The 14,915-nt window shown below is 43.2% G+C and overlaps 1 protein-coding gene across 5 annotated transcripts in view; it reads left to right on the top strand.

The window, feature by feature from the left end:
- Window positions 1-14,915, top strand: part of LLGL2 (LLGL scribble cell polarity complex component 2) — an 86,545-nt gene that overhangs the window by 29,110 nt on the left and 42,520 nt on the right. For all 5 annotated transcript variants that reach the window (XM_030208265.1, XM_030208268.1, XM_030208263.1 and 2 more), the window contains exon 3: window positions 4,626-4,723. In XM_030208265.1, coding sequence (XP_030064125.1) covers window positions 4,626-4,723 — 98 coding nt within the window. The remainder of the gene's footprint in view (window positions 1-4,625; window positions 4,724-14,915) is intronic.

Raw genomic sequence — 14,915 nt, 5'->3', positions numbered from 1 at the left:
ATTCTCTGTAACAGCTTTACAACAGAGAAACACCGCCTGCTGGCCAAAAGCTTGTACTCTTTCTCCCTAGGATTCCCTAATGTGTCTATTACACATGATCTTTATTGTACCACAGCATCACCTTGTATTTGTTCATACCGGAATTGGCGATCACCTTTACGGTACTATGTAAGCCACATTGAGCCTGCAAATAGGTGAGAAAATGTGGGCTACAAATGTAACAAATACACTTCAAGACATAATTAATGCTGGAAAATATCCAATATATTTTACAGGCTTAAAACATACTGTTTCTTCACAAGAACTTAAAAGAAAAAAAATTTGTTCATACCTCTGAAGTGGTGCAAAAGCCAATGTAGACATTTTTTTCCCCATTTATGTGTGAAATAGAGAACGCATGTGTAGATTTTTGTCCTGCCTGCCAGTGCCATGCCCTCACCATGCCCCTTTAAAATGAGTGGAGGAGTGGTCTAGTGGTTAGGGTGGTGGACTCTGGTCCTGGGGAACTGAGGAACTGAGTTCGATTCCCACTTCAGGCACAGGCAGCTCCTTGTGACTCTGGGCAAGTCACTTAACCCTCCATTGCCCCATGTACATAAGTACATAAGTAGTGCCATACTGGGAAAGACCAAAGGTCCATCTAGCCCAGCATCCTGTCACCGACAGTGGCCAATCCAGGTCAAGGGCACCTGGCACGCTCCCCAAACGTAAAAACATTCCAGACAAGTTATACCTAAAAATGCGGAATTTTTCCAAGTCCATTTAATAGCGGTCTATGGACTTGTCCTTTAGGAATCTATCTAACCCCTTTTTAAACTCAGTCAAGCTAACCGCCCGTACCACGTTCTCTGGCAACGAATTCCAGAGTCTAATTACATGTAAGCCGCATTGAGCCTGCCATGAGTGGGAAAGCGCGGGGTACAAATGTAAATAAAATAAATAAATCTCGGTGAGGTGTGGATATCCACATATCCATAGTGGCTTTCTGAAGTTGCAGTTTACACTTACACTTGTATCTGATCTACGTTTTGTAAAGGCCGTTATTTACTCCTACTGTATAGTGCTACTGAACGTACACAGCATTGTACACTAAACACATATGAGACAATTTCTTCTCAACAGAGCTTCCAAAGTAAAAATCATAGTGCCCTTAATACTGTAAAACCATTTTTCCGTGTACTTTTTTTTTCTCATTCCTCTGCTTTCTCTGATTATATCTTCAGATCTCCCAGTCCTTGTGGCGTCTTCTGGCTTTCCTGATAGTGCTAGTCATGTTATTTATTTATTTGTTGCATTTGTATCCCACATTTTCCCACCTGTTTGCAGGCTCAATGTGGCTTACATTGTTCCATCATGGCAATCGCCATTCCAGAGTGAGAGATTTAAGTGGTATTACATAGAGAACATGAATGACAAAATAAAATTAAACAAGCAGGTATAAAGAGATCATATTCGGAATAATAGATAAAGTGGTAATGCGTTAAAGTTCATATGAAGGATCGTTAGACTTGAGGGGACTGATTAATATTCATGCTAATGAATTCTTGCACTGTGTCATGGACAAAACCAGTGGATGGCATAAGGAATTTGCATGAGAAGTAGCAGCACTGGCATTTGGACACTTGAGAACAGCTGGGGCCAAATAACTGGAAGCTGATCCAGGCTAACCATACAAGCTGCCTTTCTAGCGAAGTACACTGCACCTCGATTACCTCTTTGCTCCCAAGACATTTTTGTCCTCATAAAGTGCAATAGAGGGTGACCAAAACCGAATCTGTGGCCAAAATATAACATCTGTTTCAGCCTAAACAGAATGACCAGGAACAACCCTCACTCACTCCCTCCCTCCCCCGCTTTGGCCACCCCACAGGATCTTCCACTCACTATGCCCCCTGCCCAAACAGAAGAAGCCCCACTCCTGGGCCTACCCCATAGTCCTACCTTACCACCCTGGTGGTCTATTGGTGACTCGGCAAGAACGATCTGTGAGGGCAGTGGGTCCGGGAGGGGGAAAGTCTAGAGCCATGGGGCAGAAGAAGGTTTCAGGCAAAAATCTCCTCTACCATGTATGTACGCACATGGTATATATATATATATACCATGATCTGTTCCATATAAGTTATGTTCCATGTATGTTATCATGTATGTAGGCACCATACGCAATAACCTTTGCAATTGTACTACCCGAAATGGCATCCGCCATTACGGCAAATGTAAGCCACATTGAGCCCGCAAATTGGTGGGAAAATGTGGGATACAAATGATACAAATAATAATAAAATGCACCAGCATTTTTGGCTAAACCAAAACAAGGCCAAATAATAGATTTCAGACTGGTTTCGGTGACCAAACCAAAACTAAAATTTGGTCAGCCTGTAAAGTGTAGCCACCGCTAACTATTTCAAAGTGGGGTATTGAGGTGAGGGGTTAGAGAAAAGTGATTTGGTGAAAAACAGCCTCCCTATACCTGAGCAAGAAGAAGTGATGGGAACACTGTATATGTACCTGAATGTAACTCGCCTTGAGCAACAACTGAAAAAGGCGTGAACTAAATCCTAGTCCCCCTCTGCTTTCCCCTTTCCTATTCCTACAGCTTCTGTCCCATGTATCACTTACAGTTCCCTCCTGCCTGCCTTCACTGCTGCAAGCAATTGAAACCAAAAGACCACCCTGTGTAAAGGGACTGACACTCTCATTCATCCTGCTGCTTGTTCAGAGGCAAATTCAGTTTGTTTCTTTGCCAACATAACTGAAAAGGAATCTTGTACTCCCTCTTTTATGGGTCATAGGGGAAAGCATGCAGTCTGCACTTTGCCAAGTGTGAAAGTCATTGGGAGGGTCGTCTAAGAGGACGCAGAATAAACGTAACTGCAGGTCTCTGTTTTTGGTATAACGTTTTAAAGATGCATTTATATAAGTGTGATTATTTGATGCATCTGGTGCTAGCTCATGTGATACATAACAGGCTGAATATATAATACAGTGTATCCGACAGCATAGAGAAGTTGAAAGCACCAAGGTAAGCAGTACAGAGATGGGTGCGCTCCAGGTGTTTGTAATTCAGGAGAAACCTGATCCAAAATGGAAAGCAAGTACATTGGTAACTTCATAGCACGGGTACTAAAGCCAGGCCAGAATTCTTTGATAATCACATGGAAGGTTTTAATTTTGAGCTATTTTGCTGCTATTTTATTCAAGTACCTCATGAAAGACTCCAGAGGAAAGAGTCATGGGATAGGAGGTAGTGTTCTATTGTGGAGTAAAAACTGGTTAAAAAAATAGAAAACGGAGTGTAGGGTTAAATGGTCAGTATTCACAAAGGAGAAGGGTAGTTAGTGGGGTTCTGCATGGGTCTGTGCTGGGATTGCTGCTTTTTAACATATTTATAAATGATCTAGAGATGGGAGTAACTAGTGAGGTAATTTAAATTTGCTGACGACACAAAGTTAATCAAAGTTAAATCACAAGAGGATTGTGAAAAATTACAAGAGGACCTTACGAGACTGGGCATTCAAATGGCAGATGATGTTTAATGTGAGCAAGTGCAAAGTGATTCAGTGGGATAGAGGATGCAAGTTTTCACATTAGGAGTCACTGACCAGGAAAGGGATCTAGGTGTCATCGTTGATGATATGTTGAGACCCTCTGCTTAATGTGTAGTGGCAGTAAAGAAAGCAAATAGAATGTTAGGAATTATTAGGAAAGGAATGGAAAACAAAAATGAGGATGTTATAATTCCTTTGTATTGCTTCATGGTGCGACCACACCTCAAATACTGTGTGCAATTCTGGCCACCGCATCTCAAAAAAGATATAGTGGAATCAGAAAAGGTACAGAGAACAGCGATAAAAATGAGGAAAGGCTAAAGCGGCTAGGGCTCTTCAGCTCGGAGAAAAGATGGCTGAGGGGAGGTATGATAGAGGTCTATAAAATAGTGAGTGGAGTGGAACAGGTTGATGTGAATCGCTTGTTTACTCTTTTCAGAAATAGTAGGACTAGGGACACGTAATGAAGCTACAAAGTAGTATATTTAAAACAAATTGGAGAAAATATTTCTTAAGTCAATGTGTAAGTACACTCTGGAATTCGTTGCCAGAGAATGTGCTAAAAGCAGTTAGTTTAGCGGGGTTTAAAAAGATTTGGATAACTTTCTAAAAGAAAAGTCCTTAAGCCATTATTAATATGAACTTGGGGAAAATCCACTGCTTATTTCTAGGATAAGCAGCGTAAAATGTATTCCTTAGCGTATGCAGCAGATGAATCCAGTAACTGGTGGGTTGTGTCCATCTACCAGCAGTTCCTGGATTCATCTGCTGCTGCTAAAGGAAAGAAAATTATCAAAAGGTAAGGCATAATTTTACCTTGTACTGTTTGGGATCTTACCAGCAACTTGTACCCTGGATTGGCCACTGTTGGAAACAGGATGCTGGGCTTGATGGACCTTCGATCTGTCCCAGTATGGCAAAACTTATGTTTTTATGGCATTAGGAAATGGTACTATTAAATTTGAAAGCAGTTTATTTGAGATGGGATGTTTTGTTTTGGTGCATTTATACTTGTGATTCTCACAAAATGTGAAATAATGCATTAAGTAATATTACCATTATTTTGTTTCCTTTCCTCAGACTGTGGAGCATGGCTTCCCGCACCAGCCTAGTGCATTGGGCTACAGCCCCTCCCTTCGTCTGATGGCCATCGGGACCCGGTCAGGAGCTATCAAATTGTATCCTCTTATGTTTTTGAGAAAAACCTGCTTCATTTTCCTGTCATTAACTTGTGCCTTTGTACCTGGATCTTTCTGTAGCAATACTGGATAGATGGAGGCTCTGGAAAAAAAAGTTAATTATAATGAAGCCTCTCTCAGAAATAAAGGTTAACAAATAAAAACAAAGAAAAAAAGGTAATGTAGGACAGCAGATATAGACCATACAGTCTATCCAAATTGTGCTCTTTATTGGACAAACATAATGTCTTTGATCAGTCAGGTTAAACATAGAAACCCATTGTTACGAGTATATTTTACAGCACATGTGATTTGTCTTTAAAGGAATACTTAAGCCGCCTTATCTCGACATCCTCTTTGCTTGTCCCATGTTTTCTTGAGTTTGGATACAGTCCGTATTTTCAGTCTTCACTGGGAGGCCGTTCCAAGTATTTCCTTAGGTTACTCCTGAGTTCTCATGCCTCCTCATTCCACAGCATGCGATGCTATAGGTCATGTTGGAGCCCTGGTAATGACTTACCTGTGATGTGGCTTAGATTAACTGCTGCAAATTTTCCCCAAATGGGGTTTTGAAATGTTCTATAAACCTCTTAAACTGCTGCATGCAATAGAATGTTTGTTTGCATTCAGTTGGAGCCATCACTGCCTCCTGTCTATTATTTCTTAAATGTTCATGACATTTGTTGCTTGTTAATATCTCAGAAGAGTACTGGAAATTAGGTCCTCCTAGTGGAGCAACAGCTAAACCCTTAGGAGAAAAAACTACACTGGCTTCCACTTAACGCATCACGTTCAAAATATGCCCCATAGTCCACAAAATCATTCACGGAGATGCACCAGCCTACATGTCAGACCTGATAGACTTACCACCCAGGAATGCCAAAAGATCATCCCGCACATTCCTCAATCTGCACTACCCTAACTGCAAAGGTCTAAAATATAAACTAATGCACGCGTCAAACTTTACCTACATGAGCACATAGCTATGGAACGCAGTACCGAATAACTTAAAAACGATTTACGAATTAATGAACTTCCGCAAATTGCTGAAGACCTATCTCTTCAACAAGGCATATTACAACGACCAACCAATGTGAACACACACAACTCCTCTACATATATTCAGAACTGTCTTCAATCTCTGCTTATTATACTATTATTTTGTTATATCACTATCATACTGCCCAAAATCCCTCTGTAACACTAAATGTCTAATTTCTAATATCTTTCCATTATTCAAGATGAATTGTAAGCCACATTGAGCCTGCAAAGAGGCGGGAAAATGTGGGATACAAATGCAATAAATAAATAAAACTTCTGTACTAGTGGTGGGACAATGTGGTGTCTGACAAAAAGCGGCTCAGATTATGTTGACTAGTTTTTCTGGTGATGAAACACATTCTTGAAACAGTTTATCTTGAATGTGGTTACATTTTATTTGAAGCATCTAGACATTAACATTGTGTCTGTAACAAACTGCTTATGAAGCAGATATAGTAAACTGCAGATAAAGACCTGAACGGTCCATCCAGTCTGCCCAACGGTCACACTCATTATCAATTCATGATTAAATCAACAATGAATGTGAGATATACTTGATCATGGTCTTTCATTAGTGTCTTTGGGACATAAACCATAGAAGTCCGCCCAGCCTTGTCCTTATGTTCTAACTACTGGAGCTGCCGTCGAAGCCCATTCCAGCCTATCTGAATCTGTCTTATGTGCGGAACACAGACGGTAAAAGTCTGCCCAGCGCCGTACTTGGGTTCCAGCTACTGAAGTTGCCATCAAAACCCTTTACAGCCCATCCTAAGCTGCATTGCCATATACAGGACACAGACCGTACAAGTCTGCCCAGCATCGGCCTTAGTTCATCACAGCTGGAGTCGCCATCTAAGCGTCACTTGACACATCCACACACATGCAACCATTTAAAATTGTTGTTGCTTTGCTTTTTTAATACTATCATTTTCTAGTTAGAGATCCTTTGTGTTCACCCACACCTTTTTGAATTTCGTCACTGTTTGATTTGGGGTTTTTTTTCTCCACACTCCGTGAAAAAGAACTTCCTGACATTGCTCCTAGGTCTACCACCCTGAAACCTCAGTTCATGTCCTCTAGTTTTACCATTTCCACTTTTCTTGAAAAGATTTGTTTCCACTACGTCCCCCAGATCAATCCTCAATCCAGAGATAAATGGGTTATGTCCCTCTACCAGCAGGTGGAAATGGCAGAGCATGGGAGTTCTCTCTATAAAGCCTCACGTTCAGTATTTTCTCCATCTCAGCAGGTGAATGGACATCTCCTGTGCAGCTCTGGGTTGGTGCTTGCTCCTAACCTGTTCCCTCAGGATAAGTTGAGCTGGGAGCTTGGCATGGCTTTGCTGATCAGTTGTGGTACTCCTGGTGGAGCCAGGTCCCTCCCCCCACCCCCACAGTCGTCTTGTGCGCTTGTGCTCTTCCTCTGACTCATAGCTCTTGTACCTCCTGCCTCTTATAAAAAAAAAAAAAATCTCCGACTGGGTCCACCTGTGTGGTGCTTGAGCACCATTTCTTCAGTGAAGCTGTTGATCTTTTGCTTCTGTATTTTCAGTCCTCCCTTGGTGCTGCGGTTCAGTGAAGGTTGTTGCTGCCATGTCATATTTCCCTTGTCCCTTCTTTCCTCTAGGGTATACATATTAAGTCTTCCAGTCTCTTTTCGTATGTCTTTTGGCGCAAACCCCATAACCATTTTTGTCGCCTTCCTCCAGATTGCTTCTAGTCTTTTTACATCCTTAGCAAAATACAGCCTCCAAAACTGAACACAGTACTCCAGGTGGGGCCTCATCAGCAACTTGTACAAGGGCATCAACACCTGCTGGTTACGCCTCTCTCGATGCAGCCTAGCATCCTTCTGCTGCAGCAGCTGCCTCGCCATGCTGTTTTGTTGCTTTAAGTTTCTTAGAAACCATCACCTAGTCCTTCTCCCTGTCTGTGCATATTGGCCTCTCACCACCTAGGACATAAGTACATAAGTAATGCCATACTGGGAAAAGACCAAGGGTCCATCGAGCCCAGCATCTTGTCCACAACAGCGGCCAATCCAGGCCAAGGGCACCTGGCAAGCTTCCCAAACGTACAAACATTCTATACATGTTGTTCCTGGAATTTTGGATTTTTCCAAGTCCGTTTAGTAGCGGTTTATGGACTTGTCCTTTAGGAAACCGTCCAACCCCATTTTAAACTCTGCTAAGCTAACCGCCTTCACCACATTTTCCGGCAATGATTTCCAGAGTTTAATTACACGTTGGGTGAAGAAAAATTTTCTCCGATTTGTTTTAAATTTACTACACTGTAGTTTAATTGCATGCCCCCTAGTCCTAGTATTTTTGGAAAGCGTGAACAGACACTTCACATCCACCTGTTCCACTCCACTCATTATTTTATATACCTCTATCATGTCTCCCCTCAGCCGTCTCTTCTCCAAGCTGAATAGCCCTAGCCTCCTTAGTCTTTCTTCATAGGGAAGTCGTCCCATCCCCGCTATCATTTTAGTTGCCCTTCGCTGCACCTTTTCCAATTCTACTATATCTACTATAGGACATACGGCTTCCTTGGATTTCTACTCCTCAAATGTGTCACTTTGCACTTCTTTGCATTAAATTTTAACTGCCAAACAGTAGACAGTTCTTCTAACTTTTGCAGATCCTTTTTCCTGTTGTTTTCCACTCCCTCTGTGGTGTCCACTCTATTACGAATCTTGGTATCATCTGCATAAAGGCAAACCTTACCTTTTAACCCTTTGGCAATGTCACTCACAAATATATTGAACAGAATCTGCCCTAGCACCGATCCTTGAAGCACTGCGCTACTCACTTTTCCTTCCTCTGATTGAATTCCATTGACCACTAGTTCAGGCTACTGGGCTTTACTAGTCTTATTAAAAATTATTTAACTGTGCAGGAGAGGCTCCTGCCCCTTTAAATTGCACTGTCTGGCCTTGGAGCAATATATTCAGTGGCACTTAACTGAATAATGCTCTGGATGGCGGAGCAGGTGGGGGAAGAGAGGTTGGTGGTTGGGAGGCGAGGATAGTAGAGGGCAGACTTATACGGTCTGTGCCAGAGCCGGTGATGGGAGGCGGGACTGGTGGTTGGGAGGCGGGAAATACTGCTGGGCAGACTTGTACGGTCTGTGCCCTGAAAAAGGCAGGTACAAATCAAGGTAAGGTATACACATATGAGTTTATCTTGTTGGGCAGACTGGATGGACCATGCAGGTCTTTTTCTGCCGTCATCTACTACTACTACTACTATTTATCATTTCTATAGCGCTACAAGGCGTATGCAGCGCTGCACAAACATAGAAGAAAGACAGTCCCTGCTCAAAGAGCTTACAATCTAATAGATAAAAAAATAAATAAAGTAAGCAAATCAAATCAATTAATGTGAACGGGAAGGAAGAGAGGAGGGTAGGTGGAGGTGAGTGGTTACAAGTGGTTACGAGTCAAAAGCAATGTTAAAGAGGTGGGCTTTCAGTCTAGATTTAAAGGTCGCCAAGGATGGGGCAAGACGTAGGGACTCAGGAAGTTTATTCCAGGCGTGGGGTGCAGCGAGACAGAAGGCGCGAAGTATGGAGTTGGCAGTAGTGGAGAAGGGAACAGATAAGTACATAAGTAATGCCATACTGGGAAAAGACCAAGGGTCCATCGAGCCCAGCATCCTGTCCACGACAGCGGCCAATCCAGGCCAAGGGCACCTGGCAAGCTTCCCAAACGTACAAACATTCTATACATGTTATTCCTGGAATTTTGGATTTTTCCAAGTCCGTTTAGTAGCGGTTTATGGACTTGTCCTTTAGGAAACCGTCCATCCCCCTTTTAAACTCTGCTAAGCTAACCGCCTTCACCACTTTCTCCAGCAACGAATTCCAGAGTTTAATTACACGTTGGGTGAAGAAAAATTTTCTCCGATTTGTTTTAAATTTACTACACTGTAGTTTCATCGCATGCCCCCTAGTCCTAGTATTTTTGGAAAGCGTGAACAGACGCTTCACATCCACCTGTTCCACTCCACTCATTATTTTATATACCTCTATCATGTCTCCCCTCAGCCGTCTCTTCTCCAAGCTGTATAGCCCTAGCCTCCTTAGTCTCTCTTCATAGGGAAGTCGTCCCATCCCTGCTATCATTTTAGTCGCCCTTCGCTGCACCTTTTCCAATTCTACTGTATCTTTCTTGAGATGCGGCGACCAGAACTGAACACAATACTCAAGGTGCGGTCGCACCATGGAGCGATACAACGGCATTATAACCTCCTCACACCTGTTTTCCATACCTTTCCTAATAATACCCAACATTCTATTCGCTTTCCTAGCCACAGCAGCACACTGAGCAGAAGGTTTCAGTGTATTATCGACGACCACGACACCCAGATCCCTTTCTTGGTCCGTAACTCCTAACGTGGAACCTTGCATGACGTAGCTATAATTCGGGTTCTTTTTCCCCACATGCATCACCTTGCACTTGCTCACATTAAACATCATCTGCCATTTAGCCGCCCAGTCTCCCAGTCTCGTAAGGTCCTCTTGTAATTTTTCACAATCCTGTCGCGATTTAACGACTTTGAATAACTTTGTGTCATCAGCAAATTTAATTACCTCGCTAGTTACTCCCATCTCTAAATCATTTATAAATATATTAAAAAGCAGCGGTCCTAGCACGGACCCCTGAGGAACCCCACTAACTACCCTTCTCCATTGTGAATACTGCCCATTTAACCCCACTCTCTGTTTCCTATCCTTCAACCAGTTTTTAATCCACAATAGGACATTTCCTCCTATCCCATGACCCTCCAATATCCTCTGTAGCCTTTCATGAGGTACCTTGTCAAACGCCTTTTGAAAATCCAGATACACAATATCAACCGACTCCCCTTTGTCCACATGTTTGTTCACTCCTTCAAAGAATTGAAGTAAATTGGTCAGGCAAGATTTCCCCACACAAAAGCCATGCTTACTTGGTCTCAGTAATCCATGTCCTCGGATGTGCTCTGTAATTTTGTTTTTGATAATAGCCTCTACCATTTTCCCCGGCACCGACATGGAGCAGAGTGCATGGGAAGGGGTGTAGGGAAGGACGAGTGTGGAGAGATACTGGGGAGCAGCAGAGTGAGTACATCTACTATGTATGTTACTATGTTACTGCCATGGCACTGTCTGGTTAGTGCCAGGGCAGAGCCAGAAGTTTTCCGGGCACCGCAGATGTTCAGTGCCTGTGCCTGGACAGCTAACCAGGCATATTTGACTTCATTCAATGACATCCTAACTATATCAGGTTAGTTATCTGGGCACAATACTAAATATCGGCTGTACCTGTACAACTTCCAGGCTCTGCCAAACACCAGGATACTCTGCACTGATTTATCTTTTACTTCTGCTTCTTATCATTTATATAGCACTACTAGATGTATGCAGCGCTGTCCACTAAACATATAAGACTGTAAGCTCTATCGAGCAAGACAAAAACAGGACGAATAAGGGAATTACTTATGGTGGGAATGTTTAAAACAGACATGGGCGCTGAACAGGTCACTAGGAGTTAAAAGCAGGAAGTCTGTTCCAGGCCTGTGGTGCTGCAAGATAAAAGGAACCAGAGTCTGGAGTTTGCAGTGGAGGAGAAGGGTACAGATAAGAGAGATTTACCCAATGAATGGAGTTCCGGGAGGAGTGTAGGAAGAGATAAGAGTGGAGAGGTACAGAGGAGCTGCAGAGTGAAAGCACTTGTAAGTCAATAAGAGGATTTTGAACTGTATGGGGAAACAGATATAGGGAGTGGGTGAAGTGACCTGAGGAGAGGGCTAATGTGAGTGTAGCAACACTGTCAGAATACAAGCCGAGCAGCAGAATTTTGAACAGATTGAAGGGAGAGAGTGGTTTTAGTGAGAAGCGCAAGGTGCAGCAATCTAAGCATAGGGTGATAGTGTAGGTCAGGGTAGTGTGCTTAGAAAGAAAGGGGTGAATTTTGGTGATTTATAGAGAAACGACAGGTTTTAGCAGTCTGTTGGATTTGTGCAGAGAAAGAGGAGTCAGAGATGACACCAAGGTTACAAGCTGATGAGACAAAAGGAATGAGAGTGTTATCCACAAAAATAGAGAATGGGGGGAAAGATAAGAAGGCTCAGTCTTGGCCTTTATCAGGCTCTAATTTAGCTGGCAGCAGCAAGCACTTAAAGAAATGCTAACCAACTGCCGGCAGCTGAATATTGTCCCCTCTGTCATCAATGAAGTCCGGGTCTGCGTCCTTGCAGCTGATTTTCCTTGGTAGTGCTTTTTACCTCTGCAGGTCTGGCTAGTCTCCAGCTTTCCCTTACTAGTTCTCTGTTGACTTTGCTCACCAGCTTTATGCAACCATCTGTCTTCTAGTTACGTATTAAATGGTTAACCTGTGACAGATTATATGGAAAAAGCTTTTGAATTTTAAAATTTATATGTGGTGATTCACGCTTCCTCTTTCCCCTATTTGCTTGTTTTTCTGTTCTGTACTTAGCTGAGCACCTTATTAAAAGTATGATTAAAAATATCTTGATATGGAGGCGATTTGCATGTCTGCATTAGAGAATTGAAATGTGACTTGAGTTTTCTTTATTTCTATTTGCTTCTTTGTATATATGTTTTGATATATGGGATCTGCATCTATTAATGCATATTACTATAAACAAAGACCTTTGAAAGTGTTAAGTTCTAATGCATGTTCTATTTTAAGTGGAATATGTGAAATGAACTGAGGGGAAGATGCATCAATGAAACGTAAAACAACCGAAAACGTAAAAGTCATTAACATTTTAGAAAAAACGATGGATGCACTAAAAAAAACAAGTTGCACATGTTCGGTGCGGTATTCTAAAGTCGGGCGCATGAAAGAATCGTTAAACTGGTGTAATCCCCGCAAGCGGTAGAGGAAACGCATGCGCACAACCGCTAAACCTACAATATCACCGTGGCTATTGTACGTCCTTTATGGACGGCCTTGCCCCCCCCGCCCCGCCCAAGGTCGCCGCTGCTCCCCGCTCCCCCCTGCATTAAAATCGTGACATTTTTTTAGCCAGCCCCGGCCCCCCTCCCTTCCTCTCTTTCTGCTTTTTTTAGAAAAAACAGCTCCCGCCCCCACCGCCCCCCAGAGGTCATCGCCGCCATTCCCCCCCCCTCTACCGGGCCCCCCTCCATCTTATAGGGCCCGTGCAGTGCCTCTCACCTCTGTGTGTTAAGGCACTGCACGGACAAGAACAGCTGATAACCTCCGCGAGTCTCTGACATCCCTCCTTCCTCCTGGGCCCGCCCTCGTCTGACGTAAGTAAACTTAGTCCTTGATAAGTTGTCTTCACTTGGATTCCAGGGCTCTGTTCTTTCCTGGTTCTCCTCGTACCTCTCGCTTTGCACCTTTAGTGTACACTCTGGTGGATCCTCTTCCACTTGTATCCCATACCAATCGGTGTACCTCAGGGTTCTGTTCTCCGTCCTCTCTGTTCTCCATCTACACTTCTTCCCTTGGCTCTCTATCATCCCATGGCTTTCAATACCATCTCTACGCTGATGACTCCCAGATCTACACCTCTACCCCCGAAATCTCAACCAGTATCCAGACCAATGTATCAGCCTGCCTATCTGATATCGCTGCCTGGCTGTCTCAACGTCATCTGAAACTTAACATGGCCAAAACCAAGCTTCTCACCTTTCCCCCTAAACCCTCCTCTCCTCTCCCCCCTTTCTCTATTTCTGTGGATGGCACTCTCATTCTCCCTGTCTCATCAGCTCGTAACCTTGGGGTCATCTTCGACCTCTCTCTCTCTCCTTCTCTGCCCACATTCAGCAGGTTGCCAGAACGTGTTGTTTCTTTCTCTATAACATCAGCAAAATCCGTCCCTTCCTCTCTGAGCACTCTACCAGAACCCTTATCCACACTCTTATCACCTCTCGCCTAGATTATTGCAACCTGCTTCTCACTGGCCTCCCACTTAGCCATTTCTCTCCTCTTCAATCAGTCCAAAACTCTGCTGTGTGACTCATTTTCCGCCAGAGTCGCTATTCTCACATTAGCCCTCTCCTCAAGTCACTTCACTGGCTCCCTATCCGTTTCCGCATTCAATTCAAACTTCTCTTACTGACCTGTAAGTGCATTCACTCTACCGCTCCCCAGTACCTCTCCACTCTTGTCTCTCCCTATGCTCTCCCTCGGGTACTCCGTTCTGTGGATAAATCTCTCTTGTCTCTCCCCTTCTCCTCTACTGCTAATTCCAGACTCCGTTCCTTTTATCTCGCTACACCTCACGTCTGGAATAGACTTCCCGAGCTTGTACGTCTAGCTCTGTCTTTGGCCATTTTCAAATCCAGGCTAAAAGCCCACCTCTTTAACGCTGCTTTTGACTCCTAACCACAACTCACTTGCCCTGTACCCTTTTATCCCCACCTCTTTAATTCCCTTACCTCTTAGTTGTTCTGTCTGTTTGTCCTATTTAGATTGTGAGCTCTTTGAGCAGGGACTGTCTTTTCATGTATGGTGTACAGCGCTGCGTATGCCTTGTAGCACTATAGAAGTGATAAGCAGTAGTAGTAGTATGTTCACCCCTTCAAAGAAATGTAATAGATATTTGAGGCAAGATTTCCCTTCACTAAATCCATGTTGACTTTGTCTCATTAATTTGTGCTTTTGAATATGCTCTGTAATTTTGTTCTTTATAATAGTCTCTACTATTTTGCCCTGCACCGTCAGGCTCACCGGTCTATAATTTTCCAGATCACATCTGGAACCTTTTTTAAAAATCAGCGTTCCATTGGCCGCCACCCAATCTTCCAGTACCATGCTTGATTTTAAAGATAAATTACATATTACTAACAATAGTTCCGCAAGTTCATTTTTCAATTCTTATCAGTACTCTGGGATAAATACCATTCGGTCCAGGCGATTTGCTACTCTTCAGTTTGTCAAATTGTGCCATTATATCTTCCAAGTTTATAGAGATTTCATTCAATTTCTCTGACTTGTAAGCTTTGAATATCTTTTCTGGCACCGGTATCTCTCCCAAATCTTTCTCTGTGAAGACCAAAGCAAAGAATTCATTTAATCTCTCCGCTATGGCTTTGACTTCCCCGAGTGGCTCTTTTACCCCTCGGTCATCTAGCAGTCCAGCTGATTCTTTTGGTGGCTTCTTGCTTTTAAT

The sequence above is a fragment of the Microcaecilia unicolor genome, chromosome 6 (assembly GCF_901765095.1).
Source record: "Microcaecilia unicolor chromosome 6, aMicUni1.1, whole genome shotgun sequence".
Classification (NCBI taxonomy): domain Eukaryota; kingdom Metazoa; phylum Chordata; class Amphibia; order Gymnophiona; family Siphonopidae; genus Microcaecilia; species Microcaecilia unicolor.
Note: the sequence above shows the minus strand (reverse complement) of the source record. Positions and strands in the feature narration are given on the sequence as shown.